Source organism: Artemia sp. Qi Xiang Cuo, chromosome 16, assembly GCF_049724085.1.
Source record: "Artemia sp. Qi Xiang Cuo chromosome 16, ASM4972408v1, whole genome shotgun sequence".
NCBI lineage: Eukaryota > Metazoa > Arthropoda > Branchiopoda > Anostraca > Artemiidae > Artemia > Artemia sp. Qi Xiang Cuo.
The window spans coordinates 41,095,907-41,121,325 of NC_142809.1; the positions used below are offsets into that span (position 1 = coordinate 41,095,907).

Below are 25,419 nucleotides of genomic sequence, written 5' to 3' on the forward strand. Positions count from 1 at the left end.
TTTTACTCTTACAACTTAATTAAACCATAAGGGTGAAAATGTATCCAGGTTGTCAAAGAGCATAGATAAAATGTTTGGGAATGGTATTAAGTTTTAATCTTTAACGTCAATATAAGGAGGTATAACATTACATTCAACAATACTATTTACGTCCCGATTAACATCTGTTGAAAAGGTTTCTCCAACATACAAATAGCAAGCCAAACAATGGATTCTTACAAAAAATAACCGAAAAGATATAAATTATTTTTTTTTCATGAAAAACACAATGTCAATAAAAAACGAACATAAACTAACTTTTTCCACAAAATAAGTTTTTCAAAGAAAAGTAAAGAGTCCATTAAGTAACCATGAGCAGAAATAAATTAAAATAATTTAACTATTCATAAATTCAACTAATTAATCCAAATAATAAATTCAAATAATTGCATATTCAATTTAAGGTTCACTATTTTAATATTTATTTATTCATCTATATTAGTACCTGTTGTATATTTTTTTGCTATGATTGTTTGTTTAATTTCTGTTAGTTTGGGTTTCATTTTTTTCTTTAATAGTAATTTCTGGTCATTTTGAGTTTGAGCTATTGTAGGTTTCTATTTTTTTTTTATCTTGAGTTTAATATGACCTTTATATTTCTTTAGGAAACCTTTTTTTCGGAATTTTTTTTAAAATTAATTTCTCTTCGTTTTTGATTGCCAAAGTTTCAAGTTTTCAAAATTCCCTATTTCAAAATAGTTTCTTATTCCAAAATAAATTAGCAGTCTTGGCAAGAACTAGTAATATTAAACTGAATATTCGATATATAAGGATATTAATTGCTGAAGACTCAATAGCTCAAAATTTTGTTTCACTCAGGACCGGCTTTAAAGCTTTGACTCTTCTATGCCCAAGCGTTTTTACCGCTCCGTTTTTGCAAGATTTTCGGGGAAATCCCCAAAACTTTGCAAACAGTGAAAGTCGCAGGGTCTAGTGATCCTATTAGTACATCCTAGCCTGGTTTTAATGCAATTTCCATATTGCTTTCGATATTATTGTAAGTACAAAAGAAAATGTTTGTAACACAATTCGTTTCAGAAACGTACCAAATATACATTAGGCCTTATGCTTTTGCCGGAACAGAATGGTGCACTAGTCCTCCTTCGGCTTGTAGTAGAGAACGACGGGGTCTTGAACGGCTTTGGAAACAAATGATAAACTGAATTCCCGTGATTTCGGGAATAGAATATCGTTAATAAATTTTTTTGGGTAGGGGAGGGGGGCGAGCCATAGAGGAAGGACCAAGGGTCAGCTCCCACAATTTTAGAATTAAATATCGTTCATAAGTTTGTTGTTTTTGGCTGTTTTCTTTGGGGGGGGGGGGTCTAAGGCCATGGAGGGTGGACCAGGGGCCAAATTCCATGATTTATCAATCATTGATAATTTGTCCGGTGGAGGGAGGAGTATCGGTCCATGGAGGACCAGGAGTCAGTCCCCATAAGTTTTGGAATAAAATACCGTTATTAATTTTTTGGGGGGAGGGGCGTCGGGCCATGGATGACTAGCCATATTTTCTGGAATAAAATATCGTTAACAAGTTTTTTTTTTGGAGGGGGGTAGGGCCATGCAGAAAAGGCCAGGCGTCAGGCCCCGTAAGTTTTGAAATAAAATAGCGTCCATAAGTCTTTTTAGTGACGGTGGGTTGGGGGTTGGACTTATCTGATTTTTGAACTATTTTCCAAAACCTCACATAAGAACCTTATATGCCCCCAGGACATAACATAGAACGCTTTCCTCCGGTCTCTGGGGGGTTGTATTGACCCTGGAGCTTTTGTTGTTGGATCTTTTGACTTATTTTCACAAAATAGCTATTTCAAAAATTCAATCGGATGGATTTGGGGTGAAAAGGGCAGAAGGGCTAGCTGCCCTCCGGTCCCTTTTGACACTTAAAAAGTGAACTAGAACTTTCAATTTCCAATAGAATGAGCCCCCAATGAAGTTTATACTATCCTTCCTTCCACAAAAAAAAACATATATGCCTTGGGGCATAATTTACAACAATTTCCCCCGGGTTCTAAGGGTGTGTGTGTAAACCCCTTAGTTTTTGTTATATGATCTTTGGTCTATTTTGGGCAAAATAAAAATCTCAAAATTCGATCGGACGCATTTGCGGAAAAGACGGTTGGTGGGGGTGGGGAGCTGGTTGCCATCAGATTATTTTTGACTCTCAAAAAAAGAACTAGAACCTTCAATTTCTAGTTATTTGTGTCCCCTCCAAAGTTTACCTTTTCAACAAAAAAGCCGCCTTTACCTTTCCAGGGTATATAAGCCCTCCGATCTATTTGCCCTCCGATCACTTTCGACTTAAAAAAGGCACTAGAAATTCCGATTTACAACCGGATAGCCCCCTCCGAAATTTATACTACCATCCCTTCAATAAAAACCTTATATGCCCCAGGGGCACAACTAATAACACTTGCCCCCGGGTTATCCTTGGAATTTTCGGGAGGGGACTGTGTTATCCTTGGAATTTTTATTATATGATTCTTGGTCTATTTTGAACAAAATGGCTATATAAAAATTTGATCGGACACATTCGGGGGAAAATGGTTGGTGGAAGGGGGGAGGCTAGTTGCTATCGTATCGCTTCTGACTCTTAAAAAGGGAACTAGAACTTCGAACTTCTAATCATTTGAGTCCCCTCCGAAATTTATACGACCATCTCTTCCATAAAACATTACATGTCCCTGGGCACAAGTTACAACCCTAGTTCTCCCGATTTCTGAGGGGAGGGGGGTATTTTGATCCAGAAGATTTTTTTATCGGATCGTTGGACTATTTCAAACAAAATGCCTATCTCAAATTAAGCGGATGCATTTAAGGAAAAACGGATTTGTGTGTTTGGGGGAGGGGGTAGATGCCCTCTGATCACTTTTTACTATTGAATATGTGACTGGAACTTTCAATTTCCAATCAAATGAGGTTTCTCTGAAGTTTATATGACCACCCCTTGCACATAAACCTTATATGCCCCCATGGCATAACTTAAAACACTTGCCAGTGGGTTCTGGGGGTTATGTCGAACCCAGATTTTTTTTTTTTTTTTTTTTTATGTGATGATTTGAACTATTTTCAATAGAATAGATATCTCAAAATTTTATCGGATGGGTTTGGGTAAAAAAAAGGGCCGGGGATGGGGGGGGGGGGCTAGTTGAAATCCGATTTCTTTTGACTCTTAAAAAGTGAACTAGGATTTCCAATCTATTTCCAATGAAATGAACTCCTTCTGAAGTTTATTACAACGCCTGCCCCTGGGCCTTGGGGGTTTGTGTCAACCCCTAAGTTTTTGTTTTCTTATCTTTGAACTATTTTTATAATTTTTATCAGATGCATTTGGGGAAAAAGGGCACGGGGGGCTATTTGCCCACTGATCACTTTTAAATCCTATAAGGGAACTAAAATTCCCGATCGAATGAGCCCCCTCCGAAGTTTATACGACCATTCCTGCCATAGGAAGTGCCTCTGGGGGAAAAAAAATGTTGGAGTCTTATGGCCTTAGGGTTGGTGGGGGCAGGCTAGTTACCATCGGATCACATTTCACTCTTAAAAAGGGAACTAGAACTTTCAATTTCTAATCGTTTGAGCCCCTTTCGAAGTTTATATTACCGCCTCTTCTATAAAAACCTTATATGCCCCGGGCATAAGTTACAGCCCTTCCTCCGAGTTTCGGAGGGTTATGTTGACCCCGAAGTCTTTGTCATCTGATCATTGGATTTTTTCAAACATAATGGCTATCTCAAAATTTTTATCGGATGCATTTGGGGGGAAGAGGGTGTGGGGAGGGGGTACGCCCGCCAATCACTTTTGAGGGCTCTTAAAAAGGTAACTAAAACTTTCAATTTCCAATGAAATGAGCCACCTCTGATGTTTATACAGCCACCCCTTACATAAAATTTTCATTTCCCCAGGGCATAACTTACAACACTTACCCCCGGGCTCTCGGGGGTTGTGTTGACTCCGGAGTTTGTGTTATTTTATATATAAACTATTTTGAACAAATGGATATTCCAAAATTTTGCTCGTATGCATTTGGAAAAAAAAGGACCTATGGGGAAAGGGGCTAGTTGTCCTCCGGTCACTCTTCGCCCTTAAAAAGGGCTCTATATATACTGATTTACAATTGAATGAGCCCCCTCCGAAGTTTATACGACTATCCTTTCCATAAAAACCTTATATGCCCCCGAGACATAATCTACAACACTCGCACAGGTTCTGGGGGCTGTTTTATCCCTGCAGTTTTTGTCATATGATCTTTGGTCTTTTTGAACAAAATGGCTATATAAAAAATTCGACCGGACACATTTGGGAAAAACAGAGTTGAGGGGGGGGGTGGCTAGTTGCCATCGGATCACTTTTGCTCTTAAAAAGGGAATTATACCTTTCAATTTCTAATAATTTGACTCCCCTCTGAGGTTTATACGAACACTTCTTTCATAAAATTTTTATATACCCACAGGGCATAAGTTACAACCCTTCCCCCCCGGGGGGGGGGGGGAGAGATGACCTCTGATGCCTTTTGACTCATAAAAAGGCAGCTAGAACTTTCAATTTCTGATCAAATGAGCAACCTCTGAAGTAAATACGACCAACCACTACATAAATCCTTATATGCCCCCGGGGCATAACTTAAAGCACCGCATAATGTAAAATACTTGTCCCCGGGCTCTGGGGGTTTGTGTCGACCCCGGAGTTTTTGTTATCTGGTGTTTGAACAATTTTTAACAAAATGGCTATCTTCAAATTTATATCAGATGATTTTTTGGGGAAAAGGGCGTGGGGGGGGATAGTTGCCCTCCAATCTCTTTTGACTCTTAAAAAGTGAACTAGAACTTTCAATTTCCAATCCAATGAACCCTCTCTGAAGTTTAAAAGAGCATTCCTTCCATAAGAACCGTGTGTGCCCTACGGCATAACTTACAACGCCTGCCCCGGACGCTGGAGTGGGGGGTGTTCACTCAGGGGCGGAGACAATTTTCTTTCGAGTTCAAAACAGCATAATGAGGAATTTGTTACATAACTGCTTCGATCACTGTGAAATGTTGAGATATCCAAAATATCAGCAGATAACAGCTCAAAATGAAAAGCGGAAGAACAAAGGTCGCAACCTGTAGCTATCTTGATTTGGAGAGTATTTTTATCGTGATCACAATCAGAATTTTTGTTTCGATAAAGTTGGTCTTCCAAATGATGTTTGGAGGGTTTGACCAAAGTGTCTCTAGAATAGGAAAAATCCCTTTTTCAAACTTTTTCCAAACTGAGATTTAATTTGCTTAGGGTTTCCAATAATAAATTAAAAACCAAAAAAAAATCCAACGGTATTTAGAAAAACAAAAACAAACCAACCAAAAAATGTAGATTTCGCTTAGATTTCAAAAAGAGGATATAAGCGTTTGTCTCTCGTGGAACTAGCTTGGAACTAATGCACTTCAATAAGAATCCCTGGTTGTTGTTTTTTTTTAGGAGGGGAGGGGTATTACAGGGAAAAGATTACATAGCAAGATATATCTTTAAGTCACAATCGTGGAATGTTTTGTTATGAAATTAACTAAAATTTCACTAGACACTATTACCTGGAGATTGTGCCTATCTGAAAAGCAACTTTGGCACGCATACAAATTTTACAGTGTATTTGAATAATACAAAAAAAGTGCTTCATCTGCTTCTGCATTTTAACATTTATATTGGCAAAATTATGGAAATTCGTTGAATATTTCCTATTATATAATTAAGACCAACATAAAGCGATAAGAATTGCTGTTCCTCTTTCCTGATCATTACAAATTAAAACATAAATATTTGATAAAATACGATAAAAATTTAAAATTATAAAAAAGTAAACAAAAGATTTGAAATAGCGCTGACCCAGAAAAAGTCAGGAGCCCTGTAGGCATACATCAAATTTATAAGGCCAAAATACTCTAAACCAAACCTGAAACTGGATATAAAGCAAAACAGTTCAACAAAATTACCAACTGAGCTAATAATGAATAGATTTCCTCAATTCCTATTTGCCTCGATATATACCAGATACTATAGAAAAAAAGTTACAGAGCAGGATGTTTTGTTATGAAATCAAAACTAGTGTTTCGGCTCCGAAAGTTATGGTAACTGTTCTTTTATTTGGATAGCAAAGCAGTTATATTTATCGATTAACTCCAAACAGGACAAGCCAATACAGGAACATTAATAGACAAGCTGAAGGTTAGAAATTGCAGGAAAACGGCCTCATTGGGTCGTTATCACGTACCATTGCCATACCGTGGTAAAATTCCATGAATTACGGTTTGAACAGCTTGAGATCCCTCCTTACTCACCAGATATATACCAAAGCAACTTCTTTTAGTCCGCTATTCTAAAAAATGCGCTCAGACGAAGGGGATATTTGTCATATGAAAAGACTATCGCCTTCGTAAACAATTAATTTGCATAGAAGACGCTTAACACTATTTGGATGGGTTCAAGAGATGCGGGCATCGGTGGAAGATGTGTCTAGACTTACAAGGAGGCTTTGTAGAAAACAAAATATTAACTTAAACAAAATATGCCTTGCGTCTTTTTTTAGGCCAGAAAATTTTCAGATATAGTACGTAGTACAAGATAATTAAAGACATTAATGAGCTCAAATAATTTTAAAAATTAAATAAAAAAGAAACAAGTTTTTTTCAGCTGAAAGTAAAAGTTTTAATGCTGCTCCTTACTTTCAGTATATTTTTACTTACTTCCACTTTTTTTTTATATATTCAATTTCAGACCATTTTTCAAATCATGGCAGGAAATTATCCCCCCCCCCTCCCCGTGTAAAATTTCCCCCGGAAACTTTCTTCCACATGGAAAATTTTACTCGTGAAAAACAACTATTACTATTTACAGTTTCCCAATATATAGAGGTCTAAAATACCTTCAGAGAGCCATTAATATCTTTATATTTTGACAATCAGACTACAGAGCTTGATTATACATGTTTAGTTTTTAAATATTACTAGCCCCAAATCTGTCTCCATCTAAATTCCAAAATTTGGTTGCATGCAAAACCTTTTTTAAAATTATATTGACCGAAAATTCAAAAGGCGTATTTTAAGACCCGAAATTGCTCACTGGAAGCTTTGGATTGGTTTTATAGACCTCCTATACCCTCCTTCTGTATGAATTGACAGCAAAATCAAGTTTTCAAAGTAAAGCAATGTGAACTTAGATGCTTAAACTTATGACTGTGAATGACTGTGATGTTCACTCACCGTACTTCATACTGACACCAATTCATACTGATGAATTTGTGCATATTTTTTATTTATATATTCAATTTTGGTAATTATACTGCTCAAATTGATTATACATATTTAAAGTTTGAATATTACTAACCCCAAGTTTGTCTCCATCTAAATTCCAATGTCTTATTCCACGCAAAAGCTTTTTTAACTTCATAATGACCTCTTTGAATAACCATTTGCTCTAGGCCCATTCGCTGCATTAAGTAGGCCATTGTTGGTGACAGTCCAAACGGATCAATCGCCCAACCATTCCTGAAAAGAATTTTAAGATTACTTTAAACTAATAAACACTTCGCATTATTTATCTTATAATTCTATAACATATATTATCATAACAAGCCTAAACTCCGATTTCCAAGTGTTATAAAATCGAAAAAATGAGATATAACAAATTTTGGGAAAAACCATAAAATTTTTAAGCGCATTGAGAGCAAAATATATAAAATTTGGTTGAACTGATTGAGCCGGGTAAGCTTAGTTTGGTGGGTTATAGATCTCGTCTTGACAAAACACGTGGTATAACAACCTTTCAAATCATCGCAGCCGATTTGTTGAAGTACAGGAAATGGATGGTCTGGACCCCCTAAACAAAGTTAACTAGCATAAAAAGAGCAGATTAACCTGACAATCAGCGACAAGACTTTGAAACTGTCCTTAAGGTGTTTTTTTAGTTTTCTCTATGAAATTTGATCATAATTTAAGTTAGGGAGGGCATAATATAATTCAGAGCACATGTATGAGAGCTCATTATAAAAAATTAACTTACCAACTTTGTAAAGCGAAAACCTAGGGAAGGATAATTATCATCAGCAAAGACCAGAGGTGGATTAACTGAGTAACAATTCAATGCAGCCCTATGCACCTCAATAATCAAGTATCTAAATACACAAGATGGTGAAAAAGAACGAAAGAGGAGCAAGATCGAGAGAAAATTTCAAAAGATAAAAAAATGACGAAAATTACAGGACAATGAATCGAATGGAGACCCTCTAAGAGAGTTTGTTAATACTGAATAAAACCCACACGTTAACAGGAACATCAACGGCATGGCTGTGAAATTATTTTAAGTGCTTTTGTTGAGTACCTTTCAAATTTTGCCTAAATTTAACTTAAAAAAGGGTAGTAAATCAGCAATAAAACTAAAAGCTCAATGTAAAAAGTACATACTACCTTTCTAGGGCAAAGAACTAGGGAAAGGCAATTATCATCAATAGAATGTAGAGGTCAATTAGCTGAATAATAAACCTATGCAAATACTAAAAAATTGTCTCGACAATTGAGTACCTTAATGCACAAAAATGGTAAAAAGAAAGAAAGGGTAACGAATGGGACAGGAAATCTCAAATAACAAGAATAAATGAATAAGACGAAGACGAGTACAAAACGACTCGTAGATTGGAAACTAGGGCCCGACCAAAATGCATTTTTATAAGCGGATTACCGTTTTGCAGACTATTTCAAATTCCCTTGGGACAGTAAATTGTAGTTGAATATCCATGCAATAATTTAATAGAGGTGGGTGCTAGCAACTAGTTTAGACTTGAACTTATTTACTACTTAAATTGATGAATGTGGTATAAATTAAACATATTCTTGATTATGATGGAGCTTGTACATTCTGCGCTGCTAGGCTTAATGCAGTCAAGTGCTCATCAAGGAGTGGATAATGAAATTATTGCCAACCTACGGCTGACTTTTTTGATGAAAAGTCTATTATGATAGCTAAAACTGACCTATAGTCTCGAGTGCTCGTGGGCGAACGCGTGGCTCGACGGTAAGGTGATCTAGCTAATTACCGTCACATAAAGGATATAACTGAGACCATTCAGAAATGCGAGTCCGATGATTTTATTTTGCCTACTTACGTGATTATTTTGCCCACCGAGGTTCCTGTCATTCCAGCCGTTGCATATTCAAGCCTCGCATCAAGGCTACTAAACATTGACTTCGAACTAAAGCAAATTCGTGAGAAAATTGTGTCTTACGATCTAAATTTCCCTCCTCTTAGCGACCCCAGACCCCAGCCAATCGCTGATAATCAGGCCATTATTGTCATTTCAAAAGTTCCATCTCACCTTAATAATCCTGCAAAACGCCGTGAAAAGATTGACCTTATACCTGGTCATGAATGTATTCATAGCATAAAGCCCTCCGGCGATAAATTGGTGGTGCAGATTGATCAGACTGCTGCTAAGGACTTTTGCGATTCTGTTCCCTCTATTATGAGCAACTGTGACGTCAAAGCAAATGAAACAAAATTTATAGGTATTGTGAAAGGTTTATCAAATGCCTTTAACGTGAGCATGCTAATTGGCTGTGGCAATATTAAGGATGCAAAACGAATCTGCAATTCTTTTGCTGCTGAAGTGTTTTTGAAAATGCAATGGCTCTTGCTAATGCTCTGAAGCTTGGCATTAAAGTTGGTTATGAGATTTTCCATGTTCCTGAGTTCCAGCGTCCACCGAAGTGCTGTTATAATTGCCAATCACCTGAAGTCCTCTTGTAATAACCCTTAACGTTGCTCCCACTGTGCAGAAGAGCTTGAATCGTTGTGCGATTCCCCGTGCCAGGCTACCCCTAAATATGTCATGGCAATCATGTTTCATTTTCTCTAAAATGCCGAATCCTTCGTAATGCTGTAGCTAAACGTTCTAGTCACCTAAGAAAATGACTATTAAAATCGAATATTCTATATGCTCATTCAACATTAACGGAACGAAGGATAAGTGTGATTCTTTGAACCAGAAACTATATAATTTCGACATTTTGTTTCTACAAGAACATCTTTTGCCCTTGGTGAGTTTGAACTCCCTTCGCAGGAGTAAAGAACACTTGGTTTTCGCTAGAAGTGCCCAAAAAACTTCTGGGAGACCTTCAGGCGGGCTGGCATGCCTATTAAAACATAAACTAGTCCCCCTATCCCCTGTGTGTTATCGTGAATGTGATTATTTCATTGCAATCCCTTTTGCTAACCTAGTTCTTATTAATGTATACCTCCCTTACGACCATAGATCCTTTTCCTCTCTAACAAAGTATACTAAAGTATGTGCATCGCTAAAGACCCTTCTGGTTAGTGTTGAGAGTAATGGATTAGATTGGATCCTGTTAGGCGATATGAACTGTGATATAAACTCTACCTCAGCACGGACTGATTTATTTTTGGATTCGCTACCCAATGGCTATCGGGTTTTGGATTAAGATGCATCCCATTCATACATACATAATAGCGGTTCATTGTCTGATATTGATCACTGTGTTGTTTCTTCTGGTGTTTCCATTAGCAATATTCCCATTGACCAGGATGAACGTGATTATGACCATCTGCCCCTTTCAGCCACTGTCACCATCAATAAGATTCGGGCTGAACAGACCTTATGTACTAATTACAAAAAGTGGATAACCAAGAGAGACTGGAATAAAGCGGACTGGCCTCTATATCTATTAACCCTTGCTCTTCTTTTATCTACAATTAAAGTTCCATTTAATTTACTCTGTACTAGTGTTATATCCCCACAAGCTCGAGTTCAGCTCAATATATTTTACAGCCAGATTGTTTCCTGCCTGAAAAAAGCTGAAGAAGTGGCTGTCCCGCTTTGTCGTTTTAAGCTTAAGACTTGAGGTTAAATATGGAAATCTGACCCTGATTTAAAAATTGTGAAAAATCGTGCAAAATTCTGGCATAGAATTTGGGTAGCGTGTTGCCGCCCTTTTAGGGGTCACCTTTTAGAAATTAAACAGAAAAAGAAGTTGGAGTTTAAACGTTATCTTTGCAAAGTAAGGTACAATGGTGTGGAATTTCCGAAGACCTCTAGTCAGTGGAAACAAGTGATTATTGTTGCCAAATTTGATTCACCTAATGCCGATCGGATCCCTAATGCCTCTTGGATTAATCATTATAATAAGATTTTTAATATTATGAATTATGCGGTTCACTCTCAGTTTGTTAGCCTCTGTTCTTGTGTATTACCTGCGAAAATTTACCAAGGCCATGTGCCTCCCGTTTCTGCTGACCGTGTGATTCGTTGTGTTAAGAATTTAAAACCTAAATCATGTGATATTGATGGTATTATTACATCACTGATGGTGTTTTTCACCTTCATATTGATTCGAAAGAATTGATTTATCATTTGCAGTTATTATTTCAAATTTGTCTATGTACGTCTTTGGTGGCTGATTCTTTTTTGTGCGGGAGTGTCACTTCAATTCTTAAACGTGGGAAAGATCCGACTACCTGCGCATCATATAGACCTATTACGGTAGCCTGTTCACTGAGCAAAGTTTTTGAATATGTCCTGCTTCCTGAAATTCTTCCAAAACTTGATAATGTGTCCAATCAATTTAGGTTTAAACCAAATATAGGATGCCAACATGCGCATCGAATTCCTACTTCTTTTTTAATTCAAGCACAAAAAGATGGATCTGAAGTTCATTTATATGCGTTAGATATTTCAAAAGCTTTTGACTTGGTTTGTCACAGTCAACTATGGTATTCTCTTACCCAGCTTGGAGTGATTTCATCTGTTAAATGTGTCCTACGTTTTTTGGTATGCAAATTCATATGTTCGACTTTGGTCAGGAAAGATATTTTTTGGTAATATTCCTATTCGGTGTGGACTTAGGCAGGGAGTGGTTCTGTCACCATACCTTTTTAATGCTTGTTTATACCCTGTGCTTTCTCGTATTTTTCCGTCGTGTTTTACAGGTCTAACTAATTTATCTTATATTGCTTATGTATTATTACTTATTATTACTGATTAGCCGTTCAAAATTCACCCTAGCTAAGTCTACCCAGTTTGTTTCTAAGCTTTTGGAAAAAATTGGCCTCGTGCTTAATGCTGAAAAATGTTAGTATTTAGTTTTCAATGCTAAAAACCCAAGTAGTGATTTGAGTAGTTCTTTTTCAGTTAAGCTGATTCCTGCGTTGCGCTGGCTCGGGATAAGTATCTGCTCTTCTATTTTAGCTATCAGTTCTAGTGCACTTGCAGATATCAAGAATAACCTTAAAGCAGGTTATGCTAAAATTGTCCCAAATAGTGGCTGAAATTCCCGTTAGGCCTTGACTAGAATTTATTCAACGTATTGTAAGCGTTCCATTCTTTTTCTGTCAGGTGTGTGCCCATTTTTTAATACTACTCATATGCAGAATATTAGAGTTTTGTATTTTCGTTATTGTAAATATCTTTTGTATTTGCCTCGTTGGTATAGAAACCGTAAGATTATTCGAATGTTTATTGCAATTGATATACTGACGTCATATAATAAGTTGGACGCCAAGTTAAAAGATGAGGCCTGCAAGCGGTTGGGTCCTTTTCATCCTCTTGTGCGATTGTTCTGATTTGCATTTGTAGTTCTTTATATTGATATTGTTTTGCATGTGTTTTGTTTTGTATGTCTTTACCTTTTATTTTCTTTTGTTACTCCACTTTTTTATAATGTTAGTGGGTCAAAAATAAATTATTATATCGACACATCGGTATCATATCGATACGATACCACTATAATTTGCCGAAAAATTCCCTCCTGGAAAAACAAACCTAACCTAAAGATTAAACCCTGCCTTCTGTGCCCATATTTATACTCACATGTTTCTCCCTGATCTATTACACACCAAACAACAGCCTCAATAATTGAATCTGAGTTACAGATAACGCAAAAAAGATTTTTTTAGGAGAAACTTAGAAAAACAATTAAACCAAATAAAGTTCTAGTCTGGACAGTAAAACTATTTTAAGCCGTTTTAGTTACATAAACACAAATACGTGAAAATCTGATTGAAAGAAGTGTAAGATATTTACTGAAATTGATCATTCGAAACCCAAATTTTAATAGGGGGAATTTGTATTTTAACCGTTCAGATATCAATGCGAAAACGTTACTTTACATTCATATGATATAGTCTCTTGCCAGCGAATCAATGCTAGCCACACTGGATACAGGGGTGCAGTTAGGGTTGTAAGATTGGAGGAGGGATTTAAAGAATGTGTCATCTAGTTCTCCAACAAGTGCGGTCACATAAGCTAAATTTCCAAGGTAAATAGGTAAATTTTCCAAGCTGTCCGGCACGCGGCGCCGACACCTTGGAACTCCCCCCTATCCACCTTACGGAACCCCCCTCTTAGATGCACCCCTGACTGGATATCCTGGTCTTAATCGATTAAATCTTGGATCTTCAACTCATGCATTTGAACATTCATTATACATGCATGGTTTGTTGTATTGTTTCTATTTGTTTGTTTTTATGTGTGTTTATTTGTTTATTTTTATTGTATTGTTTTTACTGTTTGTTGTATTGTTTTTCTTTGTTTGTTTTTATGTGTTTTTATTTGTTTGTTTTTATTGTTTGTTGTATTGTTTTTATTTTTGGTAGAAGTTTTACTTTCTCGAACTTGACGTACAGTTCAAACATTACTGCACCAGGTATGTATTGACAAGTATTAACAACAAATATACTTTGACTTCATTTGACTCACCTCTACTACTATCTCCATTATGGTTAGACTTATGTTGGGGCTCTGCCCCAAGGACTGGACAAGCAAAAATTACCTGAAGAAACATGGCGCCACCTTATGGATAGAAGCTATAAGAACATTTTCTAAAATTTTCTTTTGAAAACTTAACCAAAATTTAACTTAAATGTACATCAGCCCATTGTACAGTGTCCTTGCGAACTTTCAAAGACAAAAAAAACTGGTGAAATGAACATGTAATCAGTAGCGACCAAATGTCAATTTACTTAGTAACAAACCAATGCGAAATTAAGTACCGAAAATTTGAAATTAACTAGTGCAATGTGAAACATGTAATGCGAATATTTAACTTTTAAAGGGCAGTACATCAGCAACAGCATCTGTGTGAGAGCTCATTGGGCAATGTATTTGCTACCATTATTGAGGGGGGTAAAATAGTGTAAGGTACTTACTTTGGCTTTATATTTAAATTATTTGTCAGCCACTCATGACCAGCGGCCATTTGTTCGATAATAGCATAATAGTGAGTATTTGCTTCATCATTCATCACCCAGCCACCAGTTACAATTTCTAACTGACCATTATTCACCAACCTAAAATGAGGTTTAAAAAAGGAGATTATTATCAGCAAGTAGTTCTATCTATGGAGCTGACAGAGTGTCTATCATTGTAAACGGTAATTGTCTTTAACTCTCAGCAAGTCAATAATCTCCAGTCCAGAGAGCGATCAAGTGACGTTACAAAACAGATACCCAAAGAAAGTATTTCTCGTTACATCGGCAAACGTTACGGTACTTATCCTTTTTTATAGCTGTTGTCAGACAGATTCTGCTCCTAGTTAAGATATATGTAATTACTTTGGAATTTTTCCAAGGGAAAATACAGGGCCACCAAATATGTAAGAAAAATTGTTTGAATAAACAAAGACACATTTCAGCCAGTGAAAATAGAAAACAATGCAAACATTTCGCCCTCCGCACTGCCGTCTTCAGTGCAAAAAGAAGAAAAATAGAACAAAATAAAATAAACTAAATAAAACAAAAACAGCTAAAAGAGTCATCTAATCACACCTACTGCAAAACGTCAACTGAAAAATAAAACTGGATACTGAATGAATGGTTAAATCCATTCAAATCATTAAATGGTTTAATTTAAGCATTCATTAAGTTCATATCCATAATTCATAGATGTTTATTTGTCAATCGGCTTTTTCATATTAATATGACTAGATATCTCTTTTAATTTAATTTTCTTTATGGTTCGTCTTTATAGTTTTTATGTAATTTTAAACATCAAAAATCTTAAGCTTTGAGTCAGTTTTTGGCGCATAAGACTTTTGAGATTTTTCTAAGTCTTTCTAAGATTTTCGTAAGTCTTTCTAAGACTTGCGACTAAAAAACACGTTTTACAGGCTCACTGGAATCGATAAGGGTACCTTGATATATTTCCTGTAGGGCGACTAGCGGCCCATTTACACGTACCATAGTATCGTGTACTATGAATATATTACTAGGATGTGAATTACTGGGATGCGAAAGCATATCAAGAACTTAAAATAACTATTTCAGTGCGTTTAATACGATTTTTATTTTAACATTTGAAACTGCCTATACTTAGAGGTCGCTTCTAAACTGGCGAACCTGGTCGCTTCTAAAATGGAGGAATTGCTCAAAAACTTAATTGCCTTATTATTTTTACTTTCAAAAATCATGCGAAATATTTGCATGAGTGCAACATTAAATAGCATCTTACCTGATAAGATTCAAAATATGTTAAGTGAGCCTCTCAGCTCATTACAAAAGAAGCGTAAAAAGCTTAATCAGCTCAAAAGCTTAATAGCCTCGTAATTTTTTACATTCAAAATTCTGAGATATCTAAATGAGCGCAACATTAAATAGCATCTTACTCTGATAAGACTCAAAATATGTTCAATGAGCCTATTAGCTAATTACAGAAAAAACCCTTAAAAAGCTGAATAAGCTCGTTAATTTTTAACTTTGCAATTTTTGCTAGATATCTACATGAGTTCAAAAATAAAAAGCATCTTGCTCTGATAAGACTCAAAATACGTTAAGGGATCCTCTTAAATTTTTACAGAAAAAATCTTAAAAATCTTAATCAGCTCAAAAGCTTAATAAGCTCGTAATGTTTTGCTTCCCCAAATTTCGCGAGATATCTACATGAGTGCAACATTAAACAACATTTTACTCTAATCAGACTCAAAATATATTCAGTGAACCTTTCAGCTCATTACAGAAAAAACCTCATCACAAAATTCTTCATTATGTTTCCCAAGAAATTTCTTCCATCAACGTGAAATTTTATGAGAATAAATGCTCAATTTGTACTTTGAATTTCCTGAATAGCTCCTATCATTGTGTAAACCATATAGCTCCCATATATACTATTCCTCATTCTAAACATTGAAATCCAGTCTTACATGGGATATCCACCTTCCCAATATGGCAAAACAAGCTAAACAAAATTTTACTCTATTGAATTTTCTTTCAAATTTAGGAAATCCTCTCTATTTTAAGCAATCTTATGACTTCTTTGCTTTACCTTTTTTTAATCCATTTTACACTTCGTTTTATCAAACTTCAGTTCCATTTTGACCTTATTTACCACTTTTATACTTTGTCATATTTTACGATATGTATTTTGTTACTATTAGTCTTCTTCTTCTTTTTTTTCATTTATCTTTTAATAATTGAGTAAAGATTGCTGTGTTGACTTCTGATGCTCATTAATGCCTGTATTGATTTACCTAGTGATTTCAACTTGATTCGGTTTTTTTTAGCATTTTAATTTTTCGGTATTTATTATAGTTCGGTATTTAGTTTGAGTAAATATCTTTAGCAATTTTCAGTTTTATTCTGATTTGCGATGAATATTTTTAAACAATTTTTTTATCTTAAAATTTCACAAAAAAATTCAAAAGCTTTACACAAAAATTGGATTTTTTAAACACCCAAGCAAATATGGGATAGGCGTTATCATATATGGCATAGTTCATATCATTTATTTTAATTAAACATTCCTATTATTTTGAACGTAACAAACCTAATAATTTCAGCCTTTGTTTCATCTGAGCTTTCATTCCAGAAAAGATATAAATAAGAAATTTCGGCCCATATAAATTTTCTCCCTTCATCTTCGCCTAATTTATTAACCATGTTATTGAATATGTGTCGAGTTTGGTCCTGATAGTATTGTTCGTAAGTTTTGATCCAGCCTGGAAAAAATTGATGGTTACAAAAAAAGTGAAAAATGTTCGGTCTCCCACTTAAAAGAACATGTGCAACTTCGAGAGTGGAAACTGGCACTTGTGTCAACAAAAAAATTATCAGTGACATCTGGCGTTTGGCGTTGCTTGTCAATTTTTCGAAGTTCGTAATTGTTCTTTTTCCAGAAACTGAGCTAAGAAACGGGTACTTACGCGTTATCCCGACCACACTCAAGAAGTTTGATCAAATTGATCCGTTTAAAACCGGTTTTTCTGTGTGCAACCTCAGATAATCAGCTTCACAACTGAGATCAGAAACGGGTACTTACATGTTATCCCGACCACACTCAAGAAGTTTGATCTATTTGATCCGCTTAAAACGGGGTTTTCTGTGTACACTCTTGGATAATCAGCTTAGCCAGAGTGAGATAAACTAATATGCAGGTATATTTTAATTAAATATTTAATACATAAAGTTGGTTAGGTTAGGTATTTAACATAATGGGTTCTGGGCAGCTTGCTTTCCATAATTCTCTGTTGTAGTTCCCATAATTTTGTTACTAAAGTATTATAATTTCATCAGTTTTAAGTATATTTCATTATTATTAACCTAACTTCACTTCTTGAGCGTGGTCAGGATAACACGTAAGTACCAAGAAACGTATTACTGCATTACACAAACTTTGACCTATCATTACGCTGAAAAAAATGCAAAGAAACACCCAATGATAGATGGCGTTGGTGAATTTTTTCTGACATTAACGCTAGCTTCCACTCTTATAAGTTACCTATGCTCATTGGCCGACTCAAGTGGTCATTTTAACGCTGATCTCTTATTGATTATATTTCTCATACTTTATGATCTTTTGCTGTATATAATACAAATTGTATTTAATATTTGCTGTATATAATATGATACTGTATCACACGCGTATTTAATCATGCGGAAGCAGAGAAATTAAAAAGCTTAAAACACTGGAATAGAAATTTACCACAAGAAGTAGAGACAATATCTTCGGCCTCCTAGACTAAGCTATTTCTTATGGATCAGGAAGTCTTTGCTTTTAATTTGTGGTCATTCTCTTGATTATATCCCCCCCCCCCGTTTTATAGCTTTTGTTGCAGGTAATTTCGGCTGTGATAACTCAACGCCGTTATATTACCCATAATATAAATCTTACAGGAAATTCAAAAATGAAAGATGTATTACAAGTTTTTTGGCAATAATACTATTCACTCGTTCTTTTCTAAAAAAAAATTGTAGCTTTCGTAATTTAATTTTAGGAGTAATTCCTGCGCTAATTTCGATTAGATCATTAGGTATGGCAGCATAAAATGCAGTCGTATAAGATTTTCCTGAATATTTTGCACCTGGTATATCACTTTTGAGAATACAGCAGTAGTCAGTAAGCATCTTTGCACTCCATTTTCTCTGATATTGCTTTTTCATACTCGAAATGTCTTGATGGAAATTCACGTCTCCAAGAATGTGTGGGAAGAAGTCCACGTGGGAATAAAAAAAAAAATTATTTTTAGTGACATTGCAGCCCAATTCACTATTTGATTTCAGTAGGTCCTCCAGGCATGTCATGCAAGTTTCGGACTTATGTTTAACTAAGAAGTTTTTAACAATGTCTTTGAAAAATACCCAGACTCTCTCCTGTAAGCAGTTCAGTTTGCTCTGGAATTTATCACGTTTCATCAGCTCTCTTATCTGAGGCCCTATAAAAATACCTACATTTATTTTAGCAGATTTTTTGTTTAGCATTTTTTAGCGAGTCTTTCCTTTAAATAAAAAAAGCTGTCTCCATTTTTTCCTAAACTCTTGCGGAAGTTTTTAGTCAAACCTAAATTTATGTGTAGCAGCTGTAAGTAAGTTTTCTTAGTAACAACCAGAGACCCATTTTCAAAATTTTTCTTGCCCGGCTCAAAGAATTTTCACTCAGGCTATTACTTTTTTTGTCGCAATCTCAGCTATCTCACTCACATAGAGAACAGCATAACCTTGTACACCCAACCTTTAAACCAAGCAACCTGGCAATTACTTTGAGGGCCCGCATAAGTTCAATTTATGCTTATCATGTTCAATCTATTGTACAATTAGCTTTATGTTTTGTTATGACCCTTTTAAATTTGCAACTTAAGCCAATGGCACAAAAGGCAATTAGTTTCAATTATGTAATAGTGCGGCTTTAAGGCTGGCTTTTGATGATGTCCACAAATATATGCCAGTCTTCTAATTTATGATCGTGTTCAAGAGTATACATTACAAGTGAAGTTTTATTAAAATAGACTAAATCTCCTTAGAAAAGAGTTCTCAAAATCTTCCTGTGTGTTTCGAAAAACATACTTCTGTGCCTCCATTGACTAAATTCCAACGCTTAAAACAATATCCCAGAAATTCTGCTTGTTTCTTTGACAAGTACAAGTCAAGAACTAAGTCATTAAGGTGCCTTTTGTGACTCTAGTAACTGCTCAAAATTAGGGTCTCAGGCTTCATCTTTTTTTCTACTTCTTCAGCCGAAATAGAGTATTGGGAGTTTCTTGACTGTGTGGGATGAGTCAAATAGCTGAGGAAAAGTTAGTATATTTAAAGAATGCTTTGATTTATGCGTTATACCCATTGCATTTGTTAAACGAACGTAACAATCTGATGTATGGTTCGTTGGTTCTTTCCACGCTATTGGTACTGCAAATGGAACGTAGCGAGAACCGTTCGCATATCTCCGAAAGGGCACAAAGGTCCAGTATTTTCTTGACCTGCTTTGGCCATGAATCACGTCTACCGTCCTTCAAGCTCTCCAAATAAGCTGACTTAAGAAGCCTAACTCTAGGTAGGCTAATTATTTTCTCCCAGAATTTTACCATTCTAACCAATCTAACACTCTTTAAAGTGAAAAGCCCCAAATCTCCTTTCAGTTCCACTGAACTAAATGAATTCTCCAAGTCTAAAATTCTCTTAAAACATCTTAGATGAACTAGTTCTAGCTTAGCTGCTCTAGTAAAACCCCAAGCCTCAGAGCCCCAATGTAGACTAGAAACTACTTTTTGCTGGAAAACTCTTTTCTGGATCCTCATGCCAGCTAGCTGACCTAAATTACTTCTCAAAAGAATATCTATTAGCCTATTACCCCTTAAATTACAATCTTCTACATGCCTACACATCTCCTTTAACGCGCTAAATTTAACACACGAATAAAAAATTCTTCTTTAATCTCTAACATCGTTCCTCCAAATTAAAATGAACCTCTGAATCAACATCTCCTTTACTCCTAAATACTAATACTACTGATTTCTTAGCGTTCAACTCTAAATCCTTCTTTTCTAAATAATTTTTTATCATATCTAATTGCTTCTGAAGATTATCTCTACTATCCGCCACTAGAGCTGTCATCCGTAAACAACATACTTGATAGCCTAAACCAATCCAAAGATACATAAGGGGCTCCATTACTTTTCATAAAACTATCTAAAATCATTAACAAACAAAGAGAAAAGCTTAGGAGATAAACTACATCCTTGTTTCACACCCACATGAGACGTAACTAGCCTAAAAAAATTTCCCATAGCCTTCACAACAAATTTCACCTCCGATACATATCAGCTATTATTGCTACAAAGCAAGACGGCAAGCCTGTTTCTAACAGACTTTCAATTAACAACCTCCTATTTACCGAATCAAAAGCACTTTTCAGGTCCAAAAAGGCTACGAATAGCCGACTATTTTTCCCTCTAGCATATTTCCTTCTCAATATATCCAAAGTAAAAACATTGTCAACAGTGCTGAATGTCGTCCTGAATCCCGCCTGCATCGGGGTAAGTAATCCCTCCTTATCTAACCAATCTCTTAGCCTAAATTCCAGAACCTTAGAAAACAATTTACTTACTACATTTCCCATAAAGATAGACCTAAAGTTTTCGTGTAACTTCCTATTACCTTTCTTAAAAAGAGGCACTGCTACAGGAATGTCCCATGAGCGAGGCCAACAAGCTTTCTCTACTACAAACTAGAAAATTGCTCCGCTGTTATGTAATGTTCTGCTGTTACGGTAAATATAAAACTTTCTGATCAACACTCAAAACAGAAAACTAAACAACGCCATATAGACATAGTTTCCTGTTGTAATGACAGGAAAACATATCAGCTAAACCATAATACCTTAGCTAATGCATGGATTGGGATTTAGTTCATACTTGTACTGAAAAGTATTGAGTTTCTTCCATACTGTTTCTGCTTTAAGGACGCCAAAAATGGATTTGATCCGTATCAATATTAAATACTCCAATTTGTTCAAATTCTCAGCCTTTTCTTTCTATATTATTTATTTACTTTTGCCTGAATTGAAGTAACTGACGCATTTTGACTAGTTTAATGAAAAAAGTCTACTCACTTTTATAAATAAGAAAAAAAAAATAGTAATCCACAGGAAAAAAAAAGTAAGAGAAGCAGCCTTATTCGTGTTAAAAAACTTTTGTTTCTTTAGTCTTGAAATGATGATAAGAGAAGTTTGATTAAATGGCTTTCTTTACTTTTATAATAAGTGGGGATGAACAAAACATTCTAGGAATACTCATTTTCCTGAATATAACATAGTTCTTTAAAATCCATCTCGTCTAACAAAGCATTTCAAAAATAATCTGGGCAAGCTCTAAAGATAAACTACTTAAATTTAGTTTTAAATATATTTATATATTTACTTATTAAAGATGATGGTAACTAAAGGAATGAAAATGAGTACTGAAGTCTAATCCGATTCCAATCTGAAAGCTATAATGTAAAACTCGCCGAAGCTCCATTTTGGGCAGAGCTCCATCTCAATTTTGGGCAAATCACTAGGATATCTTAGAGCTAAACGAATTTTACAAAACCTTTTCAAATCCTCCAAAGAAAGGAGTATACCAGAAGGCAAAATAACTGAGTAGCCGTCCTAGCCGAGTGGTTAGCACGCTACACTTGTAAGGGTTCGAGTCCTGGTGTCACCGATTATTTGGTTTGGAACGGGAGTCCGTAGCATAACTCTGTAAGTTCACTCAGAGTCGACCCAGCTCTAAATGGGTACCTGGAGAAATCTGGGGAAGGTAAACAGGAAGGGTGGGCAAAAGCACAGGGTAGCTTCCCCCCTTCCACTTCCTGGCTGAAGGGCCACGAAACGGAAATAAGCACCACCGTGTACAGTTTATTGTCATATTATTTACCTTATTTGCCAAAATAGCGTTGAATAGGAAGCAGCAATCCTAATAGCCATAGACTTGGTGGACATTCTTTGTAAACGTCATCAGGGGGATTTTAAAATATGTCAATTGAGTGATCGTTAAAAGGTTACAAGAGAATAGTTGGAAATAGTTACCATTTTAAATTATAACACTGTCTACTCGATATACCCGCAGCAAAAAAAAAGTTAAAAAAATGCATGTGAAAAACAGAACAATACTGGAAAAAAAAACAATGATATTCCGACATTGAACGAGTATGCAAAAAGTTACAGTTTCGAGTCTAGCTAAAACCCTGTTTGTAGTTTATGTACACTGGGTTTTGTATGATTGCCGTGGTGTGCACCCTTGGGTTCTGATTCTATTTTCCTGTATATTTATTTTCTGTCAGGAATTATCTGTGCTTTCGAAAATTAGCTCCAATTATTAATTTGTCTGTATTGACGAAAAAGTCTACATTAAATGGAAGAAAAAGGGTCATAATCGCCGTCTAGGTTTACAGGTAGAAGCTTCTGCTTATCACTGATTCGACCAACAGCTAATTTTCTAGCTTTTTTTTTTTTTTATTCAAAAGTATGACAATTTATTCATACCTGTATAAAGTGTTTTGTTTTAAGGAGGCTGAGGGAAGGGGGTGTTTTTTTTAAATAGACAAAAACACAACACGAAATATTTTACAGGTATGTAACATCCCCCAAACAAACACGTGTTTGTTTGGGGGGTGTTTTTTTTTAAATAGACAAAAACACAACACGAAATATTTTACAGGTATGTAACACCCCCCAAACAAACACGTGTTTGTTTGGGGGGTGTTTTTTTTTTATAGACGACAAACACGAAATATTTTATATATTAGAATGTGTAATTCTTCTTGATTTTTATGGCTTGGAGGAACTAGGCCTAGACTTCCTCAAGTGCGCGCCTATATTTATTATATGTGAGGGGTCTGATGAATAATATATGCTGATTTCAAGGTATCAAGCTGCATCCACATTGAAGCAGCATTCTTTACACAGCATTTCTTTGAAAGTGATGATTTTTCTTACCGTAATGGGAAAACTCAAAAGTTTTTTTCTGGGGGAAAAGCACGAAGTATTTTCAGGAACAACCTAGACACTCTATTTCTCCTTTAACGCAATATTTCTTCTATGCATAAAACAAAAAGAAATCTTGAATTTGATATTTCTTAAGATAGGGGCTTATTGATTTAAACAAACTTGTAAAGGAGGAAAAAAACTTAAAAGTCACTGTAACTACTCAAATGTGCAACTTAAAGCAGCAAATTGCTGATCTTTTCAACTTTTACCCTAAAAAAAATTAAGAGAAAATCAGATATATCAAAATACCGAAACCACAACAATGGTTAGAACACGTTTTTTTTCAACTGGAGGCCTCTTAAGGGCAAAAACTTGCAAATCAATCCAGAGCTGGTAAAGATGGCGTAGCAAGTCTAGATCCTGGACGAACGACATAAAATCCTACTTCTAATCCTTGATAGTTCCAGATGAAACTGCCACCACTGGAACCCCTACTGACTTAATTTTATCACCCCTTTTGACCCGTGACCGTGCACAATGGAATAGAACTGTTTGCCACCTCCTACGCCAGGGAGAAATGCAAACCTAGTCACGTGATTCAAGTACAAGTAAGTGATGCCCTTCAGAGAAAGTCCACAAATAGTAGACAAATTATGTGATTATCTAGGCTATTTCAAGAACAAATAAAGAAAAAAACCTGGATCGTTATGAGAATGCGGCACAACAAAAACTTTTAGCTTATTGCCTCTATCCCATCTTGACCGAACATTGTCGTAAGTTATATCCCAGCCTTGCTTCCACGCACCGCCATCTCGGTTTTCAAATTGAATTTTGCTATAGACATCTTTCATCTGAAATTTAGAAATATAGTCTAAGAGAGGTGATTGTTGTTATTCCTACAAATGGTATAATTCTATTATCTATTTCTAGTCATAGCTCGAGAATTCAACTTCTCTTCTTTCTTTTTTTTTTGTTCTGTTCACACATTTTGGATAATTGCAAAAAAGTGATAAGAGTCTAATCTGAGCTGTTTTATGGGAAATGTGGACCTCAGACCATATGGACGAATATGATGTATAAGGTATGATGCACAAAATTCTTGTCTGGGGCTAAAAAGAAAGGTTTTTGTTCACTATTGAGCAGAGCCCACAGTTCGTAAGCTGAGGGTGAATTATTTAGTCCATTTCAAAGGACTAGCTGAAGCTGTTCCGGCAAGTTTTCTTTTTTTGTGCTATTCCAGTTTCGAGTAGAAAGCTCAGTGGAACAAGCTAAACCGGCAGGAATCAGTATTAATTTGCAGCTTGACTCAAATACAAAAGTAACTAAATTTTCTGGCCTTATCAGCCGAATGACGAGAGGTGAGCATGTAACATTGTAACCTGGTTGAAGCGGAATCTTGTATGTGCTTTCGATCTGTAGAATTGGATAAGCAATGTGGGTCCATGGAAAACGAAATTTCCCTCCCACCATCAATTTTTAGCACAAAGTTAGGTCTGTTCCATTTGGCTTGGGACAGAATACCGCCAGAGTTTTAGTCTCTATCGTTGGAGCCATGAAGAGGGCCGTGGTACATCCAGTACCATCTGATCTTCCTACCGTTAACATTTTAGCAGAAAGGTGAGCATATTTCTTCTTTTTCAAACTGATGTCACAAAAAATTTTCAGCCTGCATTAAAACTGAAGCCCAGTCCTTGGGGACAGATTTCTTGCTACCGTACATTGACTTTTACTGATTAAGTAAATAAAAAAGGCTAGAAATAAAGCTTTATCTAAATTTAGAGCAATCCATATGACACTCCTTGTATTTGTCTGCCAAATTCTTCTATTTTATATTAATCTAACATCGGGTAACATTAGGATAACGAAGGGGTCATACAGAATGTGTCACAAAGTGGCGATAAATTAACCCCATGGAAACTATAAACAATACGGATTCTGCACAAAGAGATTTACTAGTGATCTTGGTTATTTACAACAATTGAGATGGTACCCTTTATTATTTTTTCGTCAAATTTGTCGATTTAACATCAGGTGACATTTAGTATAATATGGTGGTCTCACAGGGTACGCCACAGAATGAAGGCAAAATTACCACATGAGAACTATAAACATTATCTCCACTAAGGGATTTATTAGTGACCTTGTTTATTTTCAGCCGTTGAGATGGTACC

The 25,419-nt window shown here is 35.7% G+C and overlaps 1 protein-coding gene across 1 annotated transcript in view; it reads right to left on the bottom strand.

Moving 5' to 3' along the window:
• The window catches only part of LOC148942908 (alpha-mannosidase 2-like), a 322,023-nt gene that overhangs the window by 261,339 nt on the left and 35,265 nt on the right, over window positions 1-25,419 (bottom strand). The window contains exons 4-7 of the mRNA XM_089102392.1: window positions 23,946-24,099; window positions 16,838-17,009; window positions 14,227-14,367; window positions 7,399-7,559 (exon numbers count right to left, since the gene is read on the bottom strand). Coding sequence (XP_088958518.1) covers window positions 7,399-7,559; window positions 14,227-14,367; window positions 16,838-17,009; window positions 23,946-24,099 — 628 coding nt within the window. The remainder of the gene's footprint in view (window positions 1-7,398; window positions 7,560-14,226; window positions 14,368-16,837; window positions 17,010-23,945; window positions 24,100-25,419) is intronic.